The following is a 24,456-nucleotide window of genomic DNA, read 5'->3' on the forward strand; positions in this document are numbered from 1 at the left end:
CTAGATATGTGCATGTATATAGATCACACAGATAAAAGTTTCATTCTTTGCAACACTCTGAATATTATATAATCACTGAAATACTCATCTTTAATTAAAGACCAAAAATATATAGAAGCCATTTTGATAGTATTTATGCATTGTCATTAAAGCAGCTTAACATGGTGAAAATGAGATGAGCAATAAAATAGATGGTTTTTGAAACCATAATAAAACTCTGTTTTAAACTTGTACATAATCCGTCAGCTGCAAAGTCATCCACTGCAAACGTTAATGTTATCTCGTCATTCATTCATCTTCACTCCATAGGCTATGGATCGAAGTTGTAATCGTATGTCTTCGCACACAGAGACGTCAAGTTTCTTACAAACATTAACGGGACGCTTACCAACTAAAAAGGTAGATTCATATGAAGACAATTCATAGAGGGGGAAAATAATTTCACCAATTAAATAGATGTAAGATTTCTTTACATAACCAGTATGAGATACTTATAGTAATTGCATTGTGCTTAAAATATATCTGAACAAGCATTGCTTGTCTGATGCCTTTTGGGGCATATCTTGTCAATGTATACTTTTTTACATTATGATAATGTTTATATCTTTGGAACTGACTATTTTTAGAATTTAGTGAATTCAAATTTGATCATCAAATTTTAGTACCAAAAAAATGTATCAACTCTTAATTCTGTTTCTGTAACTGCTTCTGTTTTGTGTTTTAAATCTCCAGGGAAAGGAAGATGAGTTAGAAAAATTGTCACTCTTAGTAAGATATGTTGATTTGCTTCCCTTATGCACAGTTTTGTTAGTCCTTTTTCATATTAATATACACTACTTTGCAAATGCTTTGTATGCATATCCATTATAAGGCAGAAATCTTCTGCTATTTTTTTTAAAAAGACCTTACCTGAAAACTTGAAAATTAATGGCTCATAGCAAAGTTTAAATTTTAAAATATATTTCCTAAATTGTACCAGCAAAGTTCATGCATGTATTTGCATATGTTTAAAAATGTGCTTAAGATACAAACAAAATGTTACTGTACTGTAAGTTTTTAGTCTAGTTTCTGTTTGCAGGTACAATTTAGGAGGCTATCTTCTACCTGTCCTTTTAAAATTACATTTTTCTGCAAGATAACATGTAATTTTTTCAGCTGTTCCACATACCACTGTCTTACATGCATAAATAGCCGTTTTGTTAATGGGTGTCTTCAGTGCATCATTGAATGGTTCACGTGCCTTATTTTGCTTATTCTCATTATATCTTCATTTGTATTTGCATTAGTATTTGGTTTATGTTATCAGCAGATTTGACTTTTATAATAACTTTGGATTTACTTCTGGATAGCTTTTTCATGAGGAGCTGGCTTTGCAGTGGGTTGTTTGCAGTGGCAGCGTTCGGGAATCAGCTTTGCAACAAGCCTGGTTCTTTTTTGAATTAATGGTGAGCAAAAACTGAGCAGGTTCTTTAATATTTTTTCTTAGTGAACAATTTTATGCTAGCTCATTTGTTACCTTAGAAATCTTTTTCTGTTGCACATCTTATGCTTTTCCACGTGCCTCTAAGACAAAATTACATGTGTTACATCTCTAAATAAACACTGTGGACACTCAACACAGTTTAGGTGGAATTATAAAGAGTGAGGCTCATTTTAACTCATTTTCTCAGGGATGGTTGCATAAGCTAGCTATATTTTCAAAGGAAACTTGTGATACATTCTTTGCTAGTCATTATACATGAAGTGTATCATGACAGTATTGTAGATTTTATACCAAAGATAGAAAGAGCTTTATAGATACCCACTGCTATTATTATGGCTAGTAAACTCTTAGGGAAGTGCCAGTTACAATCAATAAAAAAACAACAGTACTGGCTGGGTGCAGTGGCTCACACCTGTAATCTCAGCACTTTAGAAGGCCGAGGCAGGAGGATCACTTGAGATCAGGAGTTTGAGACCAGCCTGGGCAACATAGCAAGAGCCCATATCTACCAAAAAAAAAATTTTTTTTAATTAGCTAAACCTGGTGGCACAAACCTGTAGTTCCATCTACTTGAGAAGGCTGAGGAGGGAGGCTTGCTTGAGCCCAGAAGTTCAAGGCTGCAGTCAGCTGTGATCACCACTGCACTCCGCATGGATTACAGAGCAAGATCCTGTCTCTTTAAATTTTTTTAAGTACTTTTTGCTTAATCAAATAAGTGATACTTTTAAAATGAGTGAATTAATATTTTAATTAATAAATACATATATATGAACAGTTGACTGTTGAACAACATGGGGTTTAGGGGAACCGACTCCCCCACACAGTCAAAATCTGCATATAACTTCTGACTCACCTAAAACTTAACTACTAATAGCCTACTGCTGACCAGATGCCTTACTGGTAACATAATCATATTTTGTATGTTATTCGTATTATATACTGTGTTCTTAGAATAAGCTAGTGAAAAGAAAATGTAATTAAGAAAATTATAAGGAAGTTAAAATATATTTTCTCTTCGTTAATTGGAAGTGGATCATCATAAATGTCTCCATCCTCATTGTCTTCACATTGAATAGGCTGAAGAGGAGGGGTTGGTTTTGCTATCTCAGGAGTGGCAGAGGTGGGAGAAAACCCACATATAAGTGGACTCATGCAGTTCAAACCCACGCTGTTCAAGGGTCACCTGTACATATAAACTTGTATATGTAAACACACACATATGTAAACAAAGGCAACAAACATGTATCAGATGGGCACAATATGCTAGTACTGCCCTGTGGCCTAGGTATTACTAAGGCACAGAGAAGTTAAGTAACTTGTCTTAGTATGCACAGCTTGTAGGTAGCAGGACTGTAATTAAAACTCAGGCATTTCAGCACTTGGGCCGTCTTCTTCACCTTCGTCTTCAGCCTCTGTAAAGCTGAAATCACTGAAACTTTTTATTCCAAAAAAGAAGTATGTAAAAAAAATAAAACAAAACAAGAAAAAAGAGAAAAGGATCTTCCAGAGTATGTCATAGGGTGGTCATCAGCATTGAATGTTACCTATATTATGGGTAAGAAAACATTTCTTCTAGAGATTTAATAATCTACAGAAAAAATAAATCAGGGACTATATATAAGTGGCAACTCATTTTTTTCCTAGAAAATAAACCTTAAATTCGTAATTTGTGTACATCTCTGCTTCTCTTGTAAGGTAAAAATTGTAATTTTCACTGTTTTTTAGTAGTCTTACGTATATGTTCAGGTTTCTAAAATACAAAATAGTCAAAAGACTGCAATTTAAAACTTGGCTGTGCTCTATATTAAGTTTAGGACTTTAGCTTCAATTTCCCTGAATTTAAAGTTTAAAATTCTTTGTTACCATTACCACAGTGTTATAATAAAGAATCTGCACAATATTCAATACAAATACAATACAATATAGTACTCATATTTATTGTATTCCCACTATATGCCATCATCTGTGTATTAGCTACTGAGTACGCTATAGTGAAGACAGGGTTTCTAACCTTTCAAAGCTTAGAATTTGGGAGGTTTGGAATGGCAAAATTATTGAGTCTTGGAAAAATTTAATTAAACTTTTTTTGGCTGGATGTGATAGATTACATGCCTGTAATCCCAACATTTTGAGAGGCCAAGGCAGAAGAAACACTTGAGGCCAAGAGTTTGAGACCAGCCTGGGCAACATAGCCAGACCCTGTCTCTATGAAATTTTTAAAATTAGCTGGGCATGGTAGTGTGCACCTGTAGTCCTAGCTACTCAGGAGGCTGAGGCAGGCAAATCACCTGAGCCCAGGAGTTGGAGGCTGCAATGAGCTGTGATCATGCCACTGTACTCCAGCCTGTGTGACAGAGTGAGACCCTGTTTCTTTATTTAAAAATAAAAAAATTTAAAGGTTGAAATTTTGTTTTGTTGACATACACAGAATTTTTTTGTCCTATTGTTAGCCAGCATAATTTTCTGAAGGTAATATGGTGTTTTTTTTTTTTTTAAGCAAATACAAAACATCGTAGGGAACTTTAAAAAGTATTTGAGAAGCTAAAAATATTTCAGTCATCTATTAAATTACATGCCACATTTTAAAAGTAGTCCAAGCATTTAGAGTTGTTGTAATTGTTAAATATATTCATAGGAAGTTAATAATTCATATATTTTTTTCAGGTAAAGAGCATGGTGCACCATTTATACTTTAATGATAAACTTGATGCTCCAAGGAAAAGTCGTTTTCCAGAACGTTTCATGGATGACATTGCAGCTCTTGTCAGCACGATTGCTAGTGATATAGTTTCACGATTTCAGAAGGTAGTCATAACTTTTTCCCCACTTATCTCTCTTTCAAGCTCAGATTAAGCTATCATACTTTAATTTTTGTTTTATATTCTGTTTCACAGGACACAGAAATGGTTGAGAGACTCAATACAAGCCTTGCATTCTTTCTCAATGATCTGTTGTCTGTTATGGACAGAGGATTTGTTTTTAGCCTTATAAAGTCCTGCTATAAACAGGTAATACATAGTTAGGAATAATTAGTAATCAAATAATTTAAATACTATGTTAGTTCTTTTCAAAGTTAGAGCTAAGAGACCTTGAGAGCACATTTATATACTGATGTTAAAACAAAAAGTAGCCAAAGTAACATATTTTTATTAGCAAGGCGAAAGTAAGTTACACTTATTTTATCAGGACACAAGGACTGTGGCAAGCTGTTATCAGTACAGCCAGTATTTCCTTGAGTTATACTGGCCTACTCATGACTCTTTACTTCTCATTCTGGATCATACCATCAAGTCAGTAGTAATGTAAAGCAGTCTCAAGATGTCATGCAAGTGGAGCATTTGTACCGAGTGGACTTTTGTATCTTGAGTGATTTTTAAAGCAACTGCATTTTGCTGGGTATTCCTCCTAATCCAGCCCTGGACATTGTAGAGTTTGGAATTATGGACAAATGTTTACCCATTTGCCAAATGTTGTTCATTATCTTGACTTTACGAAATTAAAAGCATCCTGGAACTTTTCCACACATAGCTGATTTTGTTTTAAAAATTTTATCAACTGATTAGTGAAGTCTGCCTTCTAAAAAACATTAGTTATTGGTTCTGCTGGGCCACTTTGGTAGTAAACTGTATAAGCCTTTCAGAATTACCTTTTAAAGGAGCTTTAAAAATATACATATTTCTGAGTCCCATCCCAGATTTACTGAGAAGTTCAAACTTATGCTGGTGGGGGTGAGGAGCACACAGTGCTTGTGAAGCACCTCACAACTGGTCTACAGATTAGTTTTGGGGAACTAATAGTCCAGAATTCTATTTGGCAGTCTAATATTTAGAATTTTGAATATTCTATTGGATGTCTTTATTGTTTATTTCTTCTAATAGAAAATTTAAAACTATGCATGGGCACTCACCCACATGGAAATACTTGCAACACGATATGTATCATTTTTACCTTTCCCCCAAAACTTTATGTACTATTGCTACCAGAACTTGTCCTGTCTTTATTCTTTAAGCATTGATCTCCTATATTTGTCAAACATTGAGCTAAGCTGTAGGGACACTAAAGCTATTAAATCAGTTTATAGTATGTCTCCTCAAGTAGCTTATGATGTTGCTGAGAAAACAGACAAATTATAAATACAGGTAAGCACAAACTGCTCTAAAAAGAATTGATAATTTCTTTTAAGAAGGAAGTAATATGAAGTTATTTTGGTGATATACGTTTTCCCTGTTTTATGAGAAGTAGAAATATTGATGCTATATTGGAAATACAAGAATGTGGCTTGTAGGTTAGTCAAATATGTTTATACAGTAAACCTTATAGTTTAAAATTTTTAATTTTATCGGTAACTCTGGAAAAAGGTGATACTGTTACTTAAGCCACAAAACCCAAACTGGATACCAAGTACTACCTCTTTAATTCTAATTGGCCATTCTGGTATTAGTATTAAAGAAATAATAGATTCTTACTTATGCATTGCTTACAAGGTGTCTTCAAAGCTTTACTCATTACCGAATCCGAGTGTTCTGGTGTCCTTGAGGCTGGATTTTCTACGAATCATCTGCAGTCATGAGCACTATGTTACATTAAACTTACCCTGCAGCTTACTTACTCCACCTGCATCTCCATCACCTTCTGTTTCTTCTGCAACATCTCAGGTATGCAAATCGTGTGAATATACATATATTTAAAGTCACTTTTGTGAAGAATAATTTTAAACAATGGAAAAAATAACACTTATTGAATAACAGCTGTATGATAGGCTCAGTTCTGAGTGCTTTGTAAGTATTAAGTCATTTAATCCTCAGAATAACTCTAAGAAGGCAAGTTCTGTTATACCCATTTTGCAGATTAGAAAAACAGAAACACAGAAAGGTCACTGAGTAAAAAGTGGCAGAGCCAGGCTTTGAACCAAGGCTTTATTCTAGAGCTCAAATTCTTTTTTTTTGTTTGTTTATTTGTTTGTTTGTTTTTTTTTTTTTGAGAGGGAGTCTTGCCGTTTCTCCCAGGCTGGAGTGCAGTGGCGCGATCTCGGCTCACTGCAACCTCCGCCTCTGGGGTTCAAGTGATTCTCCTGCCTCAGCCTCCCCAGTAGCTGGGACTACAGGTGTGCGCCACTATGCCCAGCTAATTTTTGTATTTTTAGTAGAGACGGGGTTTCACCATATTGGTTGTCCAGGATGGTCTCGATCTCTTGACCTCTTGATCCGCCAGCCTCGGCCTCTCAAAAGTACTGGGATTACAGGCATGAGCCACCGCTCCCGGCCAAGCCCAAGTTCTTAACCACTGTTTTATATTCCTTTCATAGACTTAATGCACATGTGAATGAATTCACCTAAATAAACTCACTAATTTAGATGTTTTCACAAATTGAGTTCTCTTGAAGCAGACACCAAGAATGAGTTTCAAATGCAAGATGTGTTTTAGAGATCAATACCTGTGAAAGGAAGTGGGGGATGAAGCATAATTGAACAGAGAAAGAAGTCAAACTGCAGTGGAGGCATGACAAAGCCCTGCTTAACTCTCTTGTATCCAGAAACCCCAAAGGAAACTAGATGAAAATTGATGGGTTTTTGAGTGGGTGGCACTTGACTTGAACAGCTAGTAGGTTCTCTGTAGATGAAAAAGTGTTTTTGTAGCAGTTAATATGTATGTCCTCTTTTATAAATTGAGATTAAGAGATTTTGTGGTTTTAGCATCAGAGAAGCCTATATTTTCCTTTGTCCAGTGAAATACTCTTTCTACTGTATTATTCCTGAGGCAAGGAGGCTACTTTTTTTAAGCCCTTAATTTCTAAAGTGAAAGTTAATACTTCTTAATTTTGTTTTCAATATATTTAATTCCTGAATAGGATTCTGTAGGTGATATCTCATATCCGTGATTTAAAAAACAAAATTTAAACTTCAGCTAGAAAGACTAGAAAACATCAAAGAGTACCCACAACTTTTCAGTTTATCTTTGTAAAAAAATCTTCTGGATCAGCCTATTTTTCCACAAACTCTTCAGTCTGGCTAGCGTGTCCTTAATCTAATGGATGAGGCTGGCCTTTTTCTTTCTTTCCCCATCCTCCGCCAAAGATGTAGCTACACAAAGACAGATTAATCATAAATATGGTTGCTAACACCCTTAAGGAAACATATTTGTTTATATCTAATTCCTTACCGAACATCTCTTTCAGCCAGGAAATGCTCATAGAATTTCTTCTGTTACCTTGTTGCCCACTTTCTCAGCTAGCTACATAATTTTCAGATTCTTTCAGATAACAGAGACATCACTCTTTTTTGAAAGGCTAAGAAGAGTTTTATATTCTTATTAGGAGACAATTTCGCCATAGAGAAATGTAAAATCTATTGTTGCACTAAGAAACATCACGTGAGTCCTCAATATGGACTGTATCTTGGAGAATGCTATAATATTTTGAAGTATTAAGACGTTAAAAAAAAACTCAGTAGACAACAAAATGATGGTAATTTTCCAGAGATAGTATATTCTGTGAAAAACAATTGTACTGGTGTTTTGAATTTCTCTGGAAACCAATAGCCTTGACTATGAATATTTCTCTTGTACTTTGGGGTAAGTGCAACTATGTCATTTGGATTTAGTTGCTTCTTTTTTCCATCAGAGTGTGATATTGAAAAGTGGCTAAGAGAATAAAGGGGAAAATATGTAGGAAAGTATATGTGAAAAAAGAAATGTAAAATAATTAAATTTTCAATGATTAATTTCTATAATAAAGTAATTAACTTAATAAAGCAATCTCATCATAGTTTCCTGTCCCAAAAGTCTGAAAAGTTGCTTTGTCTTCAGTGTTAGTAATATAAAATAAACTACCCTAGGAAAAAGTATTTCATTTCTTATATTGCTCTGTCTGTAGGATGTTTTGTTGCACTGCTGTTATAGTCTTGTTCTGCCTCACTCTCCAACAGAGTTCTGGATTTTCTACGAATGTACAAGACCAAAAGATTGCAAATATGTTTGAATTGTCCGTGCCTTTCCGCCAACAACATTATTTGGCAGGACTTGTGTTAACAGAGCTGGCTGTCATTTTAGACCCTGATGCTGAAGGGTGAGTAGACCAGTTTTTACCTTGTAGAATACGAGTTTGATTTTGAACAGTGGACAGAAGTATTCCACTCACATTTCCTGAGGATTAGGAGAATAATCTTTCACACTCTTTTTCTACTTCCCTCTTCACTAAGTTTCTCACTTAATGTTATTTATCTGTTTAATCAATTTTATGAAAGACTTTTTCTCATATTTTGTCACCTCTGAATTTGGGATTTGTCTTAAAATTGGTGGCGTATCATGATTCATTTAGTAGCCTTTTTTTTCTTCTTAATAGTTTATAAAATAAATTATGCATATTAGTAGATGGATTTGTTGATATAAAGTAAATGCTTGTCATTTGAGGAAAATGGTCTTTTATTTGATTCCTTGTCAGGAAAATTTATCTTTTTTTGTTTGTTTGTTTGAGGCAGTCTTGCTCTGTCACCCAGGCTGGAGTGCAGTGGCAGGATCTCAGCTCACTACAACCTCTGCCTTCTGGGTTCAAGCGATTCTCCTGCCTCAGCCTCCCAAAGCTGGGACTACAAGCACACATCCCCACACCCAGCTAATTTTTTTCTTTTTGTAGTAGAGATGGGGTTTCACCATGTTGTCCAGGCTGGTCTCAAACTCCTGACCTCAGGTGATCATCACCTCAGCCTCCCAAAGTGCTGGGATTACAGGTGTGAGCCACTGCGCCTGGCCAAAAATTTATAATTTGCCATCATACTATGTGGCATTTTATTTCAAAAATTGCCCTATAAACAAATATCTTTAGGTTTTAAAAACTTCCAAAGTTGTGTACATTTTTAAAGGATGTTTGGAAATTGATGTAGTTAGAAAAGTATATTGTCTGATGATGTGATTTTTGTTTGTTTGTTTTGTTTTTTTTGAAAATAGATCTCACTCTGTCACCCTCATCCAGGGTGGACAACAGTGGCATGATTTCAGCCCGCTGTAACCTCTGCCTCCCAGGCTCAAGCAATTCTTCTGCCTCAGCCTTCTGAGTAGTTGGGACTACAGGCGAGTGCCACCACACCCGGCTAATTTTTGTAATTTTAGTAGAGATGGGGTTTTGCCATGTTGGCCAGGCTGGTCTCCCAACTCCTGGCCTCAAGTGATCAGCCCGCCTCGGCCTCCCAGCATGCTGGGATTATAGGCGTGAGCCACTGCACCGACCTGATGATTTGAATTTATAGAAATAGCTTGATGTAGCCAGGTGCAGTGGCTCACACCTGTAATCCCAGCACTTTGGGATGCCAAGGCAGTCAGATCACTTGAGGTCAGGAGTTCGAGACCAGCCTGGCTGACATGACGAAACTCCATCTCTACTAAAAATAACAAAAATTAGCCATGCATGGTGGCTTGTGTCTGTAATCCCAGCTGCTCAGGAGGCTGGAGCATGATAATTGCTTGAATCCGGGAGGCAGAGGTTGCAGTAAGCCAAGATCACACCACTGCACTCCATCCTGGGTGGCAGAGCAAGACTTCATCTCAAAAAAAAAAAAAAGCTGATATGTTGTGGTCCAGCATCCCATATGGGGTATGTCCATCTTAATAGTATGACCATAACTCATTTAGGTGATAATGGCTTAAAATTTTTTTTTCGTAGTAGGAATAATACAAGTTTATAATGCAGTTTAGCCTCATGCAAGAACTCCAGAGAACAAAAAGAGATACTTTAAATAGGTTTTTACAAGGGTCTGCTGATATATTTATTGAATGAATAAAAGAGGAGGTATGTCAAGTTCTTAGCAGTATGTCAGGGGCATAGTCAATACCGAATAAATTGTGAAAGGCCAGATCTGCAACTGAAAGACATGTGTTTTTTATAATGGCAGCTTCCTAAATTTGGAATCTATTTTAAAGAAGTAGTTTTTCACCCTGTGTTCTAAACAGAACTGTAGGGTCCTGAAGAGGTGCTTAATGGGTTTCTGTGTAGATTGGGATGAGCAGTGTGTGCAGACTTTGGAGTATAGAGAGGGCAAACTAAATGGGTGAAACTCTGGGCCTTCTACGCCTACTTGGCACCACTTTTGTATTTTGCCATTTGACAAATGACTATGATGTCATTAAAAAAAAAATAAAAGAATCTGTTATTTGTGGAAAAAACACTCTAAAAACAACTTATCTAAACCTACTAGCTTTTTAAAATAACTGGTATAGCTCACTCATTTGAATCTGTATTTTCAATATTTTTACTTGGTATATGAAGGTGTTTTTGGTTACAATAAATAGAAAATTCTTCCTCCAGCTGGCTTTATTAAAGGAAGGAAATTTACTATTTCAAAATTGGAAGAAAGATAGGATTTTTATTATTTATTATTTATTATTTTTGGTTTTAAGGAGCAGAAAGTTTAATAGGCAAGAAAGAGGAAAGAAATAAGAAAACGGCTCCCTGATATAGAGGGAGGGGGGGCTCCGAACGGATAAACCCCCAGAAAGATAGGTTTTTAGCACAGTAATATCATCAGCTCATTGATACCATCATGATTCCAGTTCTTTACATTTCTTACCTCTGCTAGAAGTGTCAGCTTTATCCTAAGGCTGGAGCCTCTCATGACTGCAAGATAGTCTTGCATATAGTTGCCATATATAGGTTCTTAAGGCCCTGTATATCTGGCTCTTGTCTACTCCTGCCACTCTCTTCCTCTTCATATACTAAGATCTAGCCATGCTGGCCTACTTTCTGTTTCTCTAATGCGCCAAGCTCATTCCCACCTTCAGGCCTTTGCGCTTGGATTTTTCTCCTCTTGAAGCAGTGTTGAACAGCCCTCAGATGTTCACATAGTCATTTCTTGCTTGTGGTTCTTCAGGTATCTGTTCAAACAGCATCTTCTCAGTGAGATTTTCATTGATCACCTAACTTAAATTACAGCCATGTTGGCCAGGCACAGAGGCTCATGCCTGTAATCCCAACACTTTGCGAGGCTGAGGCAGGAGGATTGCTTGAGTCCAGGAGTTCAAGACCAGCCTAGGCAACATAGTGAGACCCTGTCTATACCAAAAAAATTTTTTTAATTAACCGTACGTGGTGGTGCATGCCTATAGTCCCAGCTACTCAGGAGGCTGAGGAGGGAGGATCACTTAAGTCTAAGAGGTCAAGGCTGCAATGATCACACCACTGTATTCCAGCCTGGGTGACAGAGTGAGACCCTGTCTCAAGAAAATTAAATAAATAAATAAGCCTGGCATGGTGGCTCACACCTATAATCTCAGCACTTTGGGAGGCTGAGGTGGGTGGATCACTTGAGGTCAGGAGTTTGAGACCAGCCTGGCCAACATGGTAAAACCCCATCTCTACTAAAAATACAAAAATTACTTGGGCGTGGTGGTGCTTGCCTCTAATCCCAGCTACTCGGGAGGCTGAGGCATGAGAATCACTTGAAGCTGGGAGGCGGAGGTTACAGTGAGCCAACATCACGCCACAGCCTAGGCAACAGAGCAAGACTCTGTCTCATAAATAACAGCCATGTTGCCCTTGTCACAATCATTCTTAGCCATGTAACCCCGTTTTAGTTTCTACAAGGCACTTATCTGAAATCTGCTTGTTTATGATCTGTCCTCTCACAGTAGGATGTGAGCATGTGAGAGCATGAGAACAGGCACCTTGTCTTTCTTGTTCAGTGCTGTATTCCCAGTGCCTTAGTATTATGTCTGGCACAAAGTAGACACTTGCTAATATATGTTAATTTGATGAATGAATGATTAACTGTAAGAAACTCATATCTCATCTTTAAATTTTACTGTCTTGGGAGGTATGTAGATTATATGCAGCATTGTCTTGGAGAGATCCTTGAGAGGAATGTTTGTCTTTTAATCCACATGCTTGCTACGTAATCAAGAATAATTCCTTAAGTGGCAATAATATGTTCTATAATTAACGAAAGATTTGCTCTTTAGAAACTTTCATTATAATTAGAAAGTTAAGACTGCAAAACAGTACACTATGATTAAATGTTAGTTTTGTAGGACATGGTTCTTTAGAAGATTAGAGGATTTATATTCCTTTATTGTAGCATTTATAAAGAATTGAAGAATTCTTTGAAGTATTGAAGAATTATTATTTTTGTGTCTGTGTTTCTCTCTTGCTAAAGTGAGCTTCTTAAAAATGGGGAATGTTTTATCTTCAACATCTAGAATAAGATATTACAGATCTTGTATTAATATATATTTAATAACTGAATGGGATTGAGCAATGTAAGCATATGAAAAGGCTTTATGAAGACAAGTGGGTAGAGTTTAGATAGATTGAAGTATGAGTATGGTAGCTGCTGAGAGATAAGGAATACCTTTGGCAATCATTAGTGCTGATACAGAAAGTCAAAGAGGAGAACGTGAAAAGCAATTGGCCAGAATCTAAGCCTTGGGAATAATGATGGGGAATCTAGGGAAGGTGGGAACTACCGGAGAAAATCCTGAGAAGAGAATATATAAGATGGACAAAGTGTCAAGTGGAGCTGGAGAATGAGATCTGAGATAGGTTCACTAGATGTGGTTCTTGACAATGTTTAAACGTGTACTTTCCACCGACCCTCCCTCTACCCACTAGTCAGTAAAAGGGAAACATTGAGGCCCCAGGGCCATGGGGCTTGGGCAGGAGGCCACCCAGTGGGAGAAGGAGGAGCCAGGGGAGGTGTCTTATTTGACCTTCTTTTGAGGGCGCAGCATGTTTTGTGGCTGTACGTCTTGCGGCAGTTATGGCACAGGGGTGCAGGTGAGCATAACCCTTGAGGCAGATCATCTTGTCGCAGTTGTGTTTCTGAGCAAGCTGGTGCAGGCAAGGCCCAGTGGTGCCACCTCACAGGCCAAGCACCAAGTGCAGGCAGACTCTTTCTGGCTGTTGTAGTCTGAGTGTGTGGCCATCTCTCAGCTGTTTGCTTTCATGTGTTTTAAGCCTCTTTAAAAGTATACTTTATGGTTAAAGAGCTGGAAGAAAGAATCTCCATCTAGATTTCACATACAGCTTTGTAAAATGGCAGATACAATCAAGGGCTCCGGAAGAAGACTACCTGTTTTCTAATCTCAACTTTTTAAATGTATTTTCAAGATAGGAAAGGCATATTTGAAGAAAGAAGGGAAGAACCTAATGAGGGGAGACATTGAAGCTGTTGAAAAAAGATGGGGTTCATTGAACATATGGAGAAATTATTTTCTGTGAGAAGGTACACTTTTTCTGAGTCAGGAAGGAAAGACTATTTGTGAGCTATAAAGATGGAATTGTGTTAAAAGACCTGGCCAGAACAAATTCAGAATGGCTCTTCTTTCCTAAGTTGGAAGTAAGGTCTTCTGTTGTGATTGACAGTAAGAGGCTTAAGGAGAGAGAGTGAGATCTGAAACTGCTAGTGGATGCAGCATTAAGGGCCAGTTAAAGTTGGAGTAGATGAATTTTAAATTAGAATGGTTTGCATAGTTAAAGTGCTGTCCCCTTAAGAAGAGACAAAAATGTTCAAGTGAAAGTGACCCTTGTTAGTGTATTAGCCCATTTGAAACTGAGGGGGATTGGGAGTCTAAAAAAGTTGTGAGGGCCCAAATGAGGTATATTAGTAAAGAAGTGCAGTTTAAATAGAGATGTCAAAGGCAACCCCAGCCTGTGGGCTACATAATCCATTAGGTAGGGGATTTTTCTTTCAGAAAAAGGGAATAATTTATTTTTGGTAAATGTGAAAAGATCTGATTTGGTGAAATAACATTTACAGCATTTTAAAATTTACCTTGTTTAGCTTCAAAATGTAACTATAAGTAGTCTTAGTTTCTTTATATTCAAATACACTAATAAGGAGTTAATATACAAATATTCAGATTTACTTCTAAGTGAATTTGTGTAGCATTTCCTTTTCAATTCTTATTTTACACATTTTTTACATTTTTATACATTTATTTTAAAATGAGAAATGTTTTATAGGAACGGAATGCATGCAAATACATGACAAAGGTAAGAAATTGAACAAAATTTATTCAATACCATGACTTACTGTTTGTTTTAAAGATGTTAGCTAATCTCTGTGGCCTTACTGCTTTTTCTTCTTTGTCTTCTTCTTTTTAAATAGACTGTTTGGATTGCATAAGAAAGTCATCAATATGGTACACAATTTACTCTCCAGTCACGACTCAGACCCGCGGTACTCTGACCCTCAGATAAAGGCTCGAGTGGCCATGTTGTATCTACCTTTGATTGGTATTATCATGGAAACTGTACCTCAGCTGTATGATTTTACAGGTACCTAATATAATTAAGACAAATTTTAAAGGCAAAGTTCAATGTTTAAAAGTGTTAGAAAATATCTCAGGGATGAAGATCTTATTTTAGGAAAATAAGAATTGTGCACTGATAAAAGTAAACTACGAATATTTAACTATATTGCCAGAAAACCTTTGACCATGTGAGAGAATTCAGTATAAGATTGCTTCAAGTAGTTCTTATGATGAATTTTAAAATAATGATTTTTATAGCAATTCTATACCTACATTTTAGGAAATGTTGGTGTGAACATGCAGTATACATCTGAAAAAATACAAGAAAACTTGACAGATGTTTACCACCTCAGTTTTGACTTCATTCATATATATAAAATTGAAATGAATATTCACTTGAATATCAGGAATTATGTTTATTGCTAACACCAGGTTAATAAGTTGAAGTGGTATTACTTCTTCAAAACTAGAACCTACAGAGTTTTATTGCTCTTGCTTTCCATATTTAGAATTTACTTAAATATAGAACTTAGTTTGCAACAATATTTTCTTTGGGGCAAATGAGGGAATTTAAACTAGCAATTAGCCCGATAGCTTCCAGTTTAGTAAAACAGAAACATTTCCTGAGTATCTAATGTGTATTAAGAACTTTGACAGGTGCTGGTGTTGCAAAGATAACCAACTATTTGCCTTTAAGAGACTGATTGTTGAGCAGTCTTTCTAGTATTTTGATCACTAAAATGAATTTCCTTACCTGAAGGCAGAAGTGTTTATATTCTTTTATCTTCTTTGACTAGCAAGTTAATGTTCTCTATAAACTGTAAATTATTACCATAGCAATGAGTTACTGTTAAAGATATTTAAAATATTATCTAAAAGAAGTAAATCTAATAACTATAACATGTCAACAGGTTATTCTTTTAAAGAATAGTGGAGAATAGGAAAAGGAATTAGTTCAGCTAAACAGTTTTATTTTTTTTTTGGATTATTTTTCTTTAGAAACTCACAATCAACGAGGAAGACCAATTTGTATAGCTACTGATGATTATGAAAGTGAGAGCGGAAGTATGATAAGCCAGACCGTTGCCATGGCAATCGCAGGGACATCGGTCCCTCAACTAACAAGGCCTGGCAGTTTCCTCCTCACGTCAACGGTAAAAACAATCCTCCTACAGAATTTTTTTTCTAGAAAGACAAATATTTACTAGGATATGCCCTTAAATATATGAGATGATTGTATCAGCTGATGCAAAAGTGCTCAGTTTTATTTATGAGAACATTAAAGTTCCCAGAATATTAACTGTCTTCTACCAAACAGTTTTAAAAATGATTACCTCAAGATTTATGGGAAAAAGCCCTGTATTCTGTCATTCAGAATTTGGAAAATTGCCTCATTATAGATAGTTCATTTCTTTCTTTTTTTTTTTTTTCTACTTTAAGTTTTAGGGTACATGTGCACAAGGTGCAGGTTAATTACATTTGTATACATGTGCCATGTTGGTGTGAGGCACCCAGTAACTCGTCATTTAACATTAGGTATATCTCCAAATGCTATCCCCCCCGCTCCCCCCACCCCACAACAGGCCCCGGTATGTGATGTTCCCCTTCCTGTGTCCATGTGTTCTCATTGTTCAGTTCCCACCTGTGAGTGAGAACATGTGGTGTTTGGATTGTTTCCAGTTTTTTACTATTACAAACGTTTCTATGAACACTCTTATACAAATTTTCAGGTATACATATGCATGAGTTTCTCTAGGGTATAGCCACCCTTGTAATTTCTGGGTCATAGATAGCAATCTTTTTTTTTTTTTTTGTATTTTTAGTTTTTATTTTTATTTTTTATTATACTTTAAGTTCTAGGGTACATGTGCATAACATGTAGGTTTGTTACATATGTATACATGCATCATGTTGGTGTGCTGCACCCATTAACTCGTCATTTACAGTAGGTATATCTCCTAATGCTATCCTTCCCCCCTCCCCCCACCCCACGACAGGCCCTGGTGTGTGATGTTCCCCTTTCTGTGTCCAAATGTTTTCATTGTTCAATTCCCACCTGTGAGTGAGAGCATGCGGTGTTTGGTTTTCTGTCCTTGCAATAGTTTGCTGAGAATGATGGTTTCCAGCTTCGTCCATGAACTCATCGTTTTTTATGGCTGCATAGTATTCCATGGTGTATATGTGCCACATTTTCTTAATCCAGTCTATCATTGTTGGACATTTGGGTTGATTCCAAGTCTTTGCTGTTGTGAATAGTGCCGCAATAAACATACGTGTGCATGTGTCTTTATAGCAACATGGTTTATAATCCTTTGGAATAGTTCATTTCTTTATTTTTTTAAACCCGTTTTATTCTTTATCAGCCCTAAGAAAGATTCTCAGTCATTTGAGGATTTTTTTAATCTGTGAATATTTATACTTTTTTATGTTTTGAAAACACTTGATATTTACTATGCCCCTGAACTTTTCCGCTTTTAAAGGCAGAAGGATTGGGGCAGGAAGGAACCAAATTGCCAATAGAGCAAGATCAAGTTCTAAAAGTTTTAAATGACATTTTTTTCCAGAAAAATGCAGTAATATTTAAGGAAACTGCCCTACTTGACAATTTTATAGCTTTATTAAGATATTATTTACATATCAAAAAATTCACCTATTGTGAGTGTATATACCTTAATGATTTTTAGTATATTTGCGGAGTTGTGCAGGTATCACCACAAGCTAATTTTAGAACATTTCCAACACCCCGAAAAGATTCCTTATACCTATTAGCAGTCACTCCTACCCCAGCACTAGAGAGTGACTAACTTACTTCTATCTGTATATAATTGCCTATTCTGGACATTTTATATAAATGAAATTATTTACTATATGATCTTTTGTGTTTGAATTCTTTCACTAAGCATAAGTTTTTGAGGTTCATCCATGTTGTGTATGTATCAATACTTCTTTCTTTTTTATTGCCAAATAGTATTCCATTGTATTGATACACCAAAGTTTGTTTATCCATTTGTCAGTTGATGAACAGCTGTATCATTTCCACTTTGGGGCTGTTAGGAATAATGCTGCCACGAACATTTATGTACAAGTCTGTGTCCACGTATGTTTTCATCTGTCTTAGGTAGATACCTAAGAGTGAATTTGCTGGATCATATGGTACTTCTATGTTTAACATTTTTAGAGACTTCTAAACTCTTTTTTTTCCGAATGTGGCTGTACTATTTTTCATTCTCATCAGCAATGAATAAGAATTTCTGTTCTCCAAATCCTCATCAACACTTGTTATTATCTGTCTTTTTTATTAGGATACCTTTAGTGATTGTAAATTGGAACTTCATTGTAGTTTTGATTTGCATTTCCCTAACAACCTACAGATGTTGAACATCTTTTTGTGTGCTTATTAGCACATTGTTTTGTATATCTCCTTTGGAGAAAAGTCTATTCAAATCTTTTGTCATTGGTCAGGTACAGTGGCCTACACCTGTAATTCCAGAAATTTAGGAGACTGAGGTGGGAGGATTGCTTGAGCTCAGGAGTTTGAGACCAGCCTGGGGGACATGACAAAAGTCTGTTTCTATCCAAAACCACAAAAAATAGTCGGGCATGGTGGCATGTGCCTACTGTAGTTCCAACTACCTGGGAGGCTAAGGTGGGAGAATCGTTTGAGCCTGGGAGGTGGAGGTTGCAGTGAGCCAAGATTGTGCCATTGCACTCCAGCCTGCACAACAGAGCAAGACCCTGTCTCAAAAGAAAAAAAAGGTTGCTATTTTAAGATTTCTTAAAGAGTTCTTTATGTATTCTGGATTTGTAAAATAATCAGCTATCTGATTTACAAATACTTTCTCCCTTCCTATGGATTATCTTTTTACTTTCTTGATGGTGTCATTTGAAGTATGAAAGTTTTTAATGAATTCCAGTGTATCAAATTTTTTTTATCAATTGCACTTTTGGTGACATTCTACTTATAAAATAATACAATAAAGTACATGTACAAAATGTAATAATAAAATAAACAGCAGCATATCCACTGCTCAGTTTAAGAAATCAGACATTACAGCCTGGTAACCTTTGAAGCTACCAATGGCCTTCCTCAATTTGATCTCTCCCTCCCCTGAGAATGACCATTGTTCTCAATTGTATTAACCTTTTTATTTTTTTTAACTTTTCTTTTGTGAAGTATACTACATATGACAAAGTACATAAAACATAAATGAATGAGGTTTTAAAACATTAGTTAATAAACAGCTTTGTAATTACCACTCAGGTCAAAAACAAGAAAGTTGGCTGCCATCCGGAAATTCTTAGCATGCCCTTTCTCAACCACAGCAACCCACCAAACTCTCACTGTCCTGATTAATGATATAATTGCATAATTTTGTTTAGAGTTTTACCATCTAGGCCAGGCATGGTGGCTCACGCCTGTAATCCCAGCACTTTGGGAGGCCAAGGTGGGCAGATCACTTGAAGTCAGGAGTTCGAGACCAGCCTGGCCAACATGGTAAAACCTGATCTCTACTAAAAAATACAAAAAAATTGGCCAGACATGGTGTTGGTCGCTTGTAATCCTAGCTACTCAGGAGGCTAAGGCAGGAGAATCACTTGAACCTGGGAGGTGGAGTTTGCAGTAAGCCGAGATCACGCCACTGCCCTCCAACCTAGGCAACAGAGCAAGACTCTATCTCAAAAAAATGTATAGATAGATAGATAGTTTTACCATCTAAGTTTGCATTTTAAAATAATATAGTTTATAGTATTTTATATATATTTTTTTGTTTGTTTGTTTGTTTGTTTGTTTGTTTGGTTTGGTTTGGTTTTTTGAGACGGAGCCCTGCACTGTAGCCCAGGTAGGCTGGAGTGCAGTGGCACGATCTTGGCTCACTGCAACCTCTGCCTCCTACGTTCAAGTGATTCTCTTGTCTCAGTCTCCCGAGTAGCTGGGATTACAGGTGACTGCCATCATGCCTGGCTAATTTTTGTATTTTTAGTAGAGATGGGGTTTCACCATGTTGGCCAGGCTGGTCTCAAACTCCTGACCTCAGTTGATCCACCTGCCTCAGCCTCCCAAAGTGCTGGGATTATAGGTATGAGCCACCACGCCCTGCCAAAATACTGTAGTTTAGTTTTATATTGTGTTTTTAGTATTCATTAATGTTATGAAATGTAGCTGTAATTCACTGATTTTCATTTCAGTATGATATTCCATTGTCTAACTATAAATCAGTTTATTTGCCCATTCTATTGATAGGTGCATGAATGGTTTCTGATCCTTGGTTATTGCAAATAGCAATTTTGCAGACTTTCTTTTATATATATATATCCTGCATGCATATATATACTTTTATTTAGGGTATTTTCTAGAAGTGGAATTTGTTGGGTCATAGACTGTGGGTATCTTAATCTATAGCAGGTAATGGCCAACTATTTTCCAGAGGGCGTACCTTAATTTATACTTAACACGTACAATATGAGAGTTCTCATTCCTTCACATGTTCATCAATACTTAGAGAATTGTCAGATTTTTAAATTTTTGCCAATCTGGTCATTTATAGTTGAATCTCATTTTAGCTTTTATTTCCCTGAAGATTTATGCGGTGTGCACTTTTCCATATGTATGATGGCCATTTGGATTCTCTCTTTTGAAGTGTCTAGAGTTCTTTGCTTGTTTTCCATTTGGTTGTTTGCTTTTGTTTAATGATTTTTAGGACTTTGTATGTTCTAGATCAAGTCCATTGTCAGTTATAAGTGGTTCAAATATTTCTTCTCTGTGGCTTGCTGTTTTACCCATTTAATGGTGAATTTGGTGGTTAGAATGCCTAATTTTATTTTACTTTTTATTTATCTTGGAGACAGAGTCTTGCTCTGTCGCCCAGGCTGGAGTGCAGTGGCACAATCTCAGCTCACTGCAAGCTCCGCCTCCCAGGTTCACACCATTCTCCTGCCTCAGCCTCCTGAGTAGCTGGGACTATAGGTGCCCGCCACCGTGCCTGGCTAATTTTTTGTATTTTTAGTAGAGATGGGGTTTCACCATGTTAGCCAGGATGGTCTCGATCTCCTGACCTCGTGATCTGCCCGTCTTGGCCTCCCAAAGTGCTGGGATTACAGGCGTGAGCCACCGTGCACAGCCTAGAATGCCTGATTTTAATATACTTAAATTTAGTCTTGCAGCTAATATTTTCTGTATCTTATTTAAGGAATTTTTTTCTGTTTCAGAACTTTGAAGGTATTCTGTGTTACATTCGAAATTTTTTTTGTTCTTCCTTTTACATTTAATTTTAAAATTAAAATCTATCTGAAATAGATTTTTTTATATACAGTATAAGTTGGGAGTCCAGGTTCATTTATTTATTTATTTATATTGCATATTATGCCAGATTATTTCAGCACCATTTATTAAAAGAATATTTTCCCTACGTCTCTGAAGTACTGCCTCTATATGGTGTACCATGTAGAGAAAGTCATACATTTTTAAAATTTTTCTTGGCTACTTTTTGGCCCTTTGTATATCTACATAAATTTGAAAATCAGCTTGTAAATTTCCACCAAAATAAATAAACAAAAACCAATAAACCTGTTAAAATTTTAGTTAAGATTGTACTGAATTATGATTATACTATTGAATCTCATAATTTTTGAACACAAATCCCCCCATGGTTTAGGCTGCCTTTAGTGTCTTTCAGTACATAAACTTTTTTAGTTTCTACCAAGGAGGACTAGCATATCTTTTGTAGATTTATTATTCATGCTTGATATTTTTTAATGTTCCTATAAATGGTGTCTTTTTCAAAAAATCTGTTTTCTAATGTTGATTGCTTTATATGGAAATAGAATCAATTTTTGTACAGAAACAAAATACTCATTATCAAAAAAAATAATTGATTTTTGTACAATGATGTTTATTTCCACAATATAAAATAAATGATAAAGTGAGAAACTAAGAACACATTTGTAAATTCTTTTTTTCTACACACAGTCATATAATTTGTGAATAATAACAATGTAGTTTCTTCCTGTCAGTTTTTTTTAATATATATAATTTATTGTACTGGCTAGTACCTCCAGTACAGTGTTGAATAGAAGTGGTAATGTTTGTATCTTTAAAGGTAAAACTTTCAACATTTCATTCTTAAACATATGTTCTGTATGTTTTGGGTTTTTTTTAAGATACCTTCCTTTATTGTGGAAGTTTCTTTCTGTTACTAGTTTACTAAGCATTTTGTTTTTTAGTTATGAATAGTTGAATTGTTATCGAATGCTTTTTCCATATCCATTGAGATGGCTGTATTGTTTTGCTTTTGGTCTTTTAATGTTGTTTATTTAAATTGATTTTCTAGTGTTAAACCAACATTGAAATCCTGAATTAAACTCAACTTCTTCATAATTGTGTACTAATGGATTTCATTTGCTAATATTTTGTTAGGATTTGTATATGTGTGTTCATAAGATTGCTTATAATTTTTCTTTCTTATATTCTTCTCAGGTTTTAGAGTCAAGGTTAGGCTAGTCAATTAAAATGAGGTAGGGAGTTTTCTCTTTTATTCTCTTCTCTGCAAGTACTTAAGATTAGAATTATTTCTTCCTGGAATATTTGGAGAACTTATGAAACCATCTGTGCTGGAAGTGTTTTCTTTTTTAAGTTTTAAAATTACTGTTATAATTTATTATCTGTGAGACTATTGAAGTTTTTTGTTTCTTCTTACATTGATTGTATTTATTTGTTTATTTATTTTATTTTATTTTTTGAGATGGTGTCTCGCTGTATCACCCAGGCTGGAGTGCAGTGACATGATCTCGGCCCACTGCAACCTCCGCCTCCTGGATTCAAGCCATTCTCCTGCCTCAGCCTCCTGAATAGCTGGAATTACAGGCACCTGCCACTGTGCCTGACTAATTTTTGTATTTTTAGTAGAGACAGGATTTCACTATGTTGGCCAGACTAGACTTGAACTCCTGACCTCAGGTGATTCCCCCCGCCTCAGTCTCCCAAAGTGCTGGGATTACAGGTGCGAACTACTGCACCTGGTCTTCTTAACAACTGATTTTTGTAAATTTTATTCTAGTAGAAATATATTCAAATTTCTTGACTTATAAAGTTATTCAAAAATACCTTGTATAATTTTTTAAATGTCTGTATCCTCTGTAGTGGATGTAAACTTTTTTCTATGGCTAGATTTTTGTACCTTTTCTTGTCTTTATCAGTCTTACCAGACAGTCGAAATGTATTTAGTCTTTATAAAGAACCAGTATGGTGGCACTGTTGACCTCACTTTTTAATGTTTATTATTTACTATCTTCTGCTTTCTTTGGGTTTACGTTCATGTTCTTTTTCCAACTTCTTGAGATAGATGCTTAACTCACTAATTTTCATCCTTTCTTTTTTGATATGTATTTTCAGCCTATGCATTTTTCTTTGATTGTTTAGTTAAATGCTGTTTATATGTAACATTTTTTTTCCTTTTTTTTTTTAATTATACTTTAAGTTCTGGGATACATGTGCAGAATGTGCAGGTTTGTTACATAGGTATACACATGCCATGGTGGTTTGCTGCACCCCTCAACCCATCAATTACATTAGGTATTTCTCCTAATGCTGTCCCTCCCCTACCCCTACACCCCCTGACAGGCCCCAGTGTGTGATGTTCCCCTTCCTGTGTTCATGTGTTCTCGTTGTTCGACTCCCACTTATGAGTGAGAACATGCAGTATTTGGTTTTCTTTTCCTGTGTTAGTTTGCTGAGAATGATGGTTTCCAGCTTCATCCGTGTCCCTGCAAAGGACATGAACTCATCCTTTTTATGGCTGCATAGTATTCCATGGTGTGTATGTGCCACATTTTCTTTATCCAGCCTATCATTGATGGGCATTTGGATTGTTTCCAAGTCTTTGCTCTTGTGAATAGTGCCACAGTAAACATACAGGTGCATGTGTCTTTATAGTAGAATGATTTATAATCCTTTGGGTATATACCCAGTAATGGAATTGCTGGGTCAAATGATATTTCTGGTTCTAGATCCTTCAGGAATTAGCACACTGTCTTCCACAATGGTTGAACTAATTTACACTCCCACCAACAGTATAAAAGCGCTCCTATTTCTCCACATCCTCTCCAGCATCTGTTGTTTCCTGACTTTTTAATGATCGCCATTCTAACTGGTGTGAGATGGTATCTCATTGTGGTTTTGATTTGCATTTCTGTAATGACCAGTGATGATGAGCTTTTTTTCATATGTTTGTTGGCCTCATAAATGTCTTCTTTTGAGAAGTGTCTGTTCATATCCTTTGCCCACCTTTTGATGAGGTTGTTTTTTTCTTGTAAATTTGTTTAAGTTCTTTGTAGATTCTGGATATTAGCCCTTTGTCAGCTGGATAGATTGCAAAATTTTTCTCCCATTCTGTAGGTTGCCTGTTCACTCAGATGATAGTTTCATTTGCTGTGCAGAAGCTCTTTAGTTTAATTAGATCCCATTTGTCAATTTTGGCTTTTGTTGCCGTTGCTTTTGGTGTTTTAGTCATGAAGTGTTTGCCCATGCCTATGTCCTGAATGGTATTGCCTAGGTTTTCTTCTAGGGTTTTTATGGTTTTAGGTCTTACATTTAAGTCTTTAATCCATCTTGAGTTAATTTTTGTATAAGGTGTAAGGAAGGGGTCCAGTTTCAGTTTTCTGCATATGGCTAGCCGGTTCCAAACACCATTTATTAAATAGGGAATCCTTTCCCCATTGCTTGTTTTTGTCAGGATTGTCAA

At 36.1% G+C, this 24,456-nt stretch overlaps 1 protein-coding gene across 9 annotated transcripts in view; it reads left to right on the forward strand.

The window, feature by feature from the left end:
• The window catches only part of DOCK7 (dedicator of cytokinesis 7), a 238,434-nt gene that overhangs the window by 149,341 nt on the left and 64,637 nt on the right, over positions 1-24,456 (forward strand). For all 9 annotated transcript variants that reach the window (XM_054533642.2, XM_024251423.3, XM_054533652.2 and 6 more), the window contains 8 exons: positions 310-399; positions 1,350-1,445; positions 4,148-4,288; positions 4,378-4,491; positions 5,968-6,138; positions 8,407-8,546; positions 14,575-14,744; positions 15,719-15,873. In XM_054533642.2, coding sequence (XP_054389617.1) covers positions 310-399; positions 1,350-1,445; positions 4,148-4,288; positions 4,378-4,491; positions 5,968-6,138; positions 8,407-8,546; positions 14,575-14,744; positions 15,719-15,873 — 1,077 coding nt within the window. The remainder of the gene's footprint in view (positions 1-309; positions 400-1,349; positions 1,446-4,147; positions 4,289-4,377; positions 4,492-5,967; positions 6,139-8,406; positions 8,547-14,574; positions 14,745-15,718; positions 15,874-24,456) is intronic.

This window comes from Pongo abelii, chromosome 1 (genome assembly GCF_028885655.2).
Source record: "Pongo abelii isolate AG06213 chromosome 1, NHGRI_mPonAbe1-v2.0_pri, whole genome shotgun sequence".
Lineage (NCBI taxonomy): Eukaryota > Metazoa > Chordata > Mammalia > Primates > Hominidae > Pongo > Pongo abelii.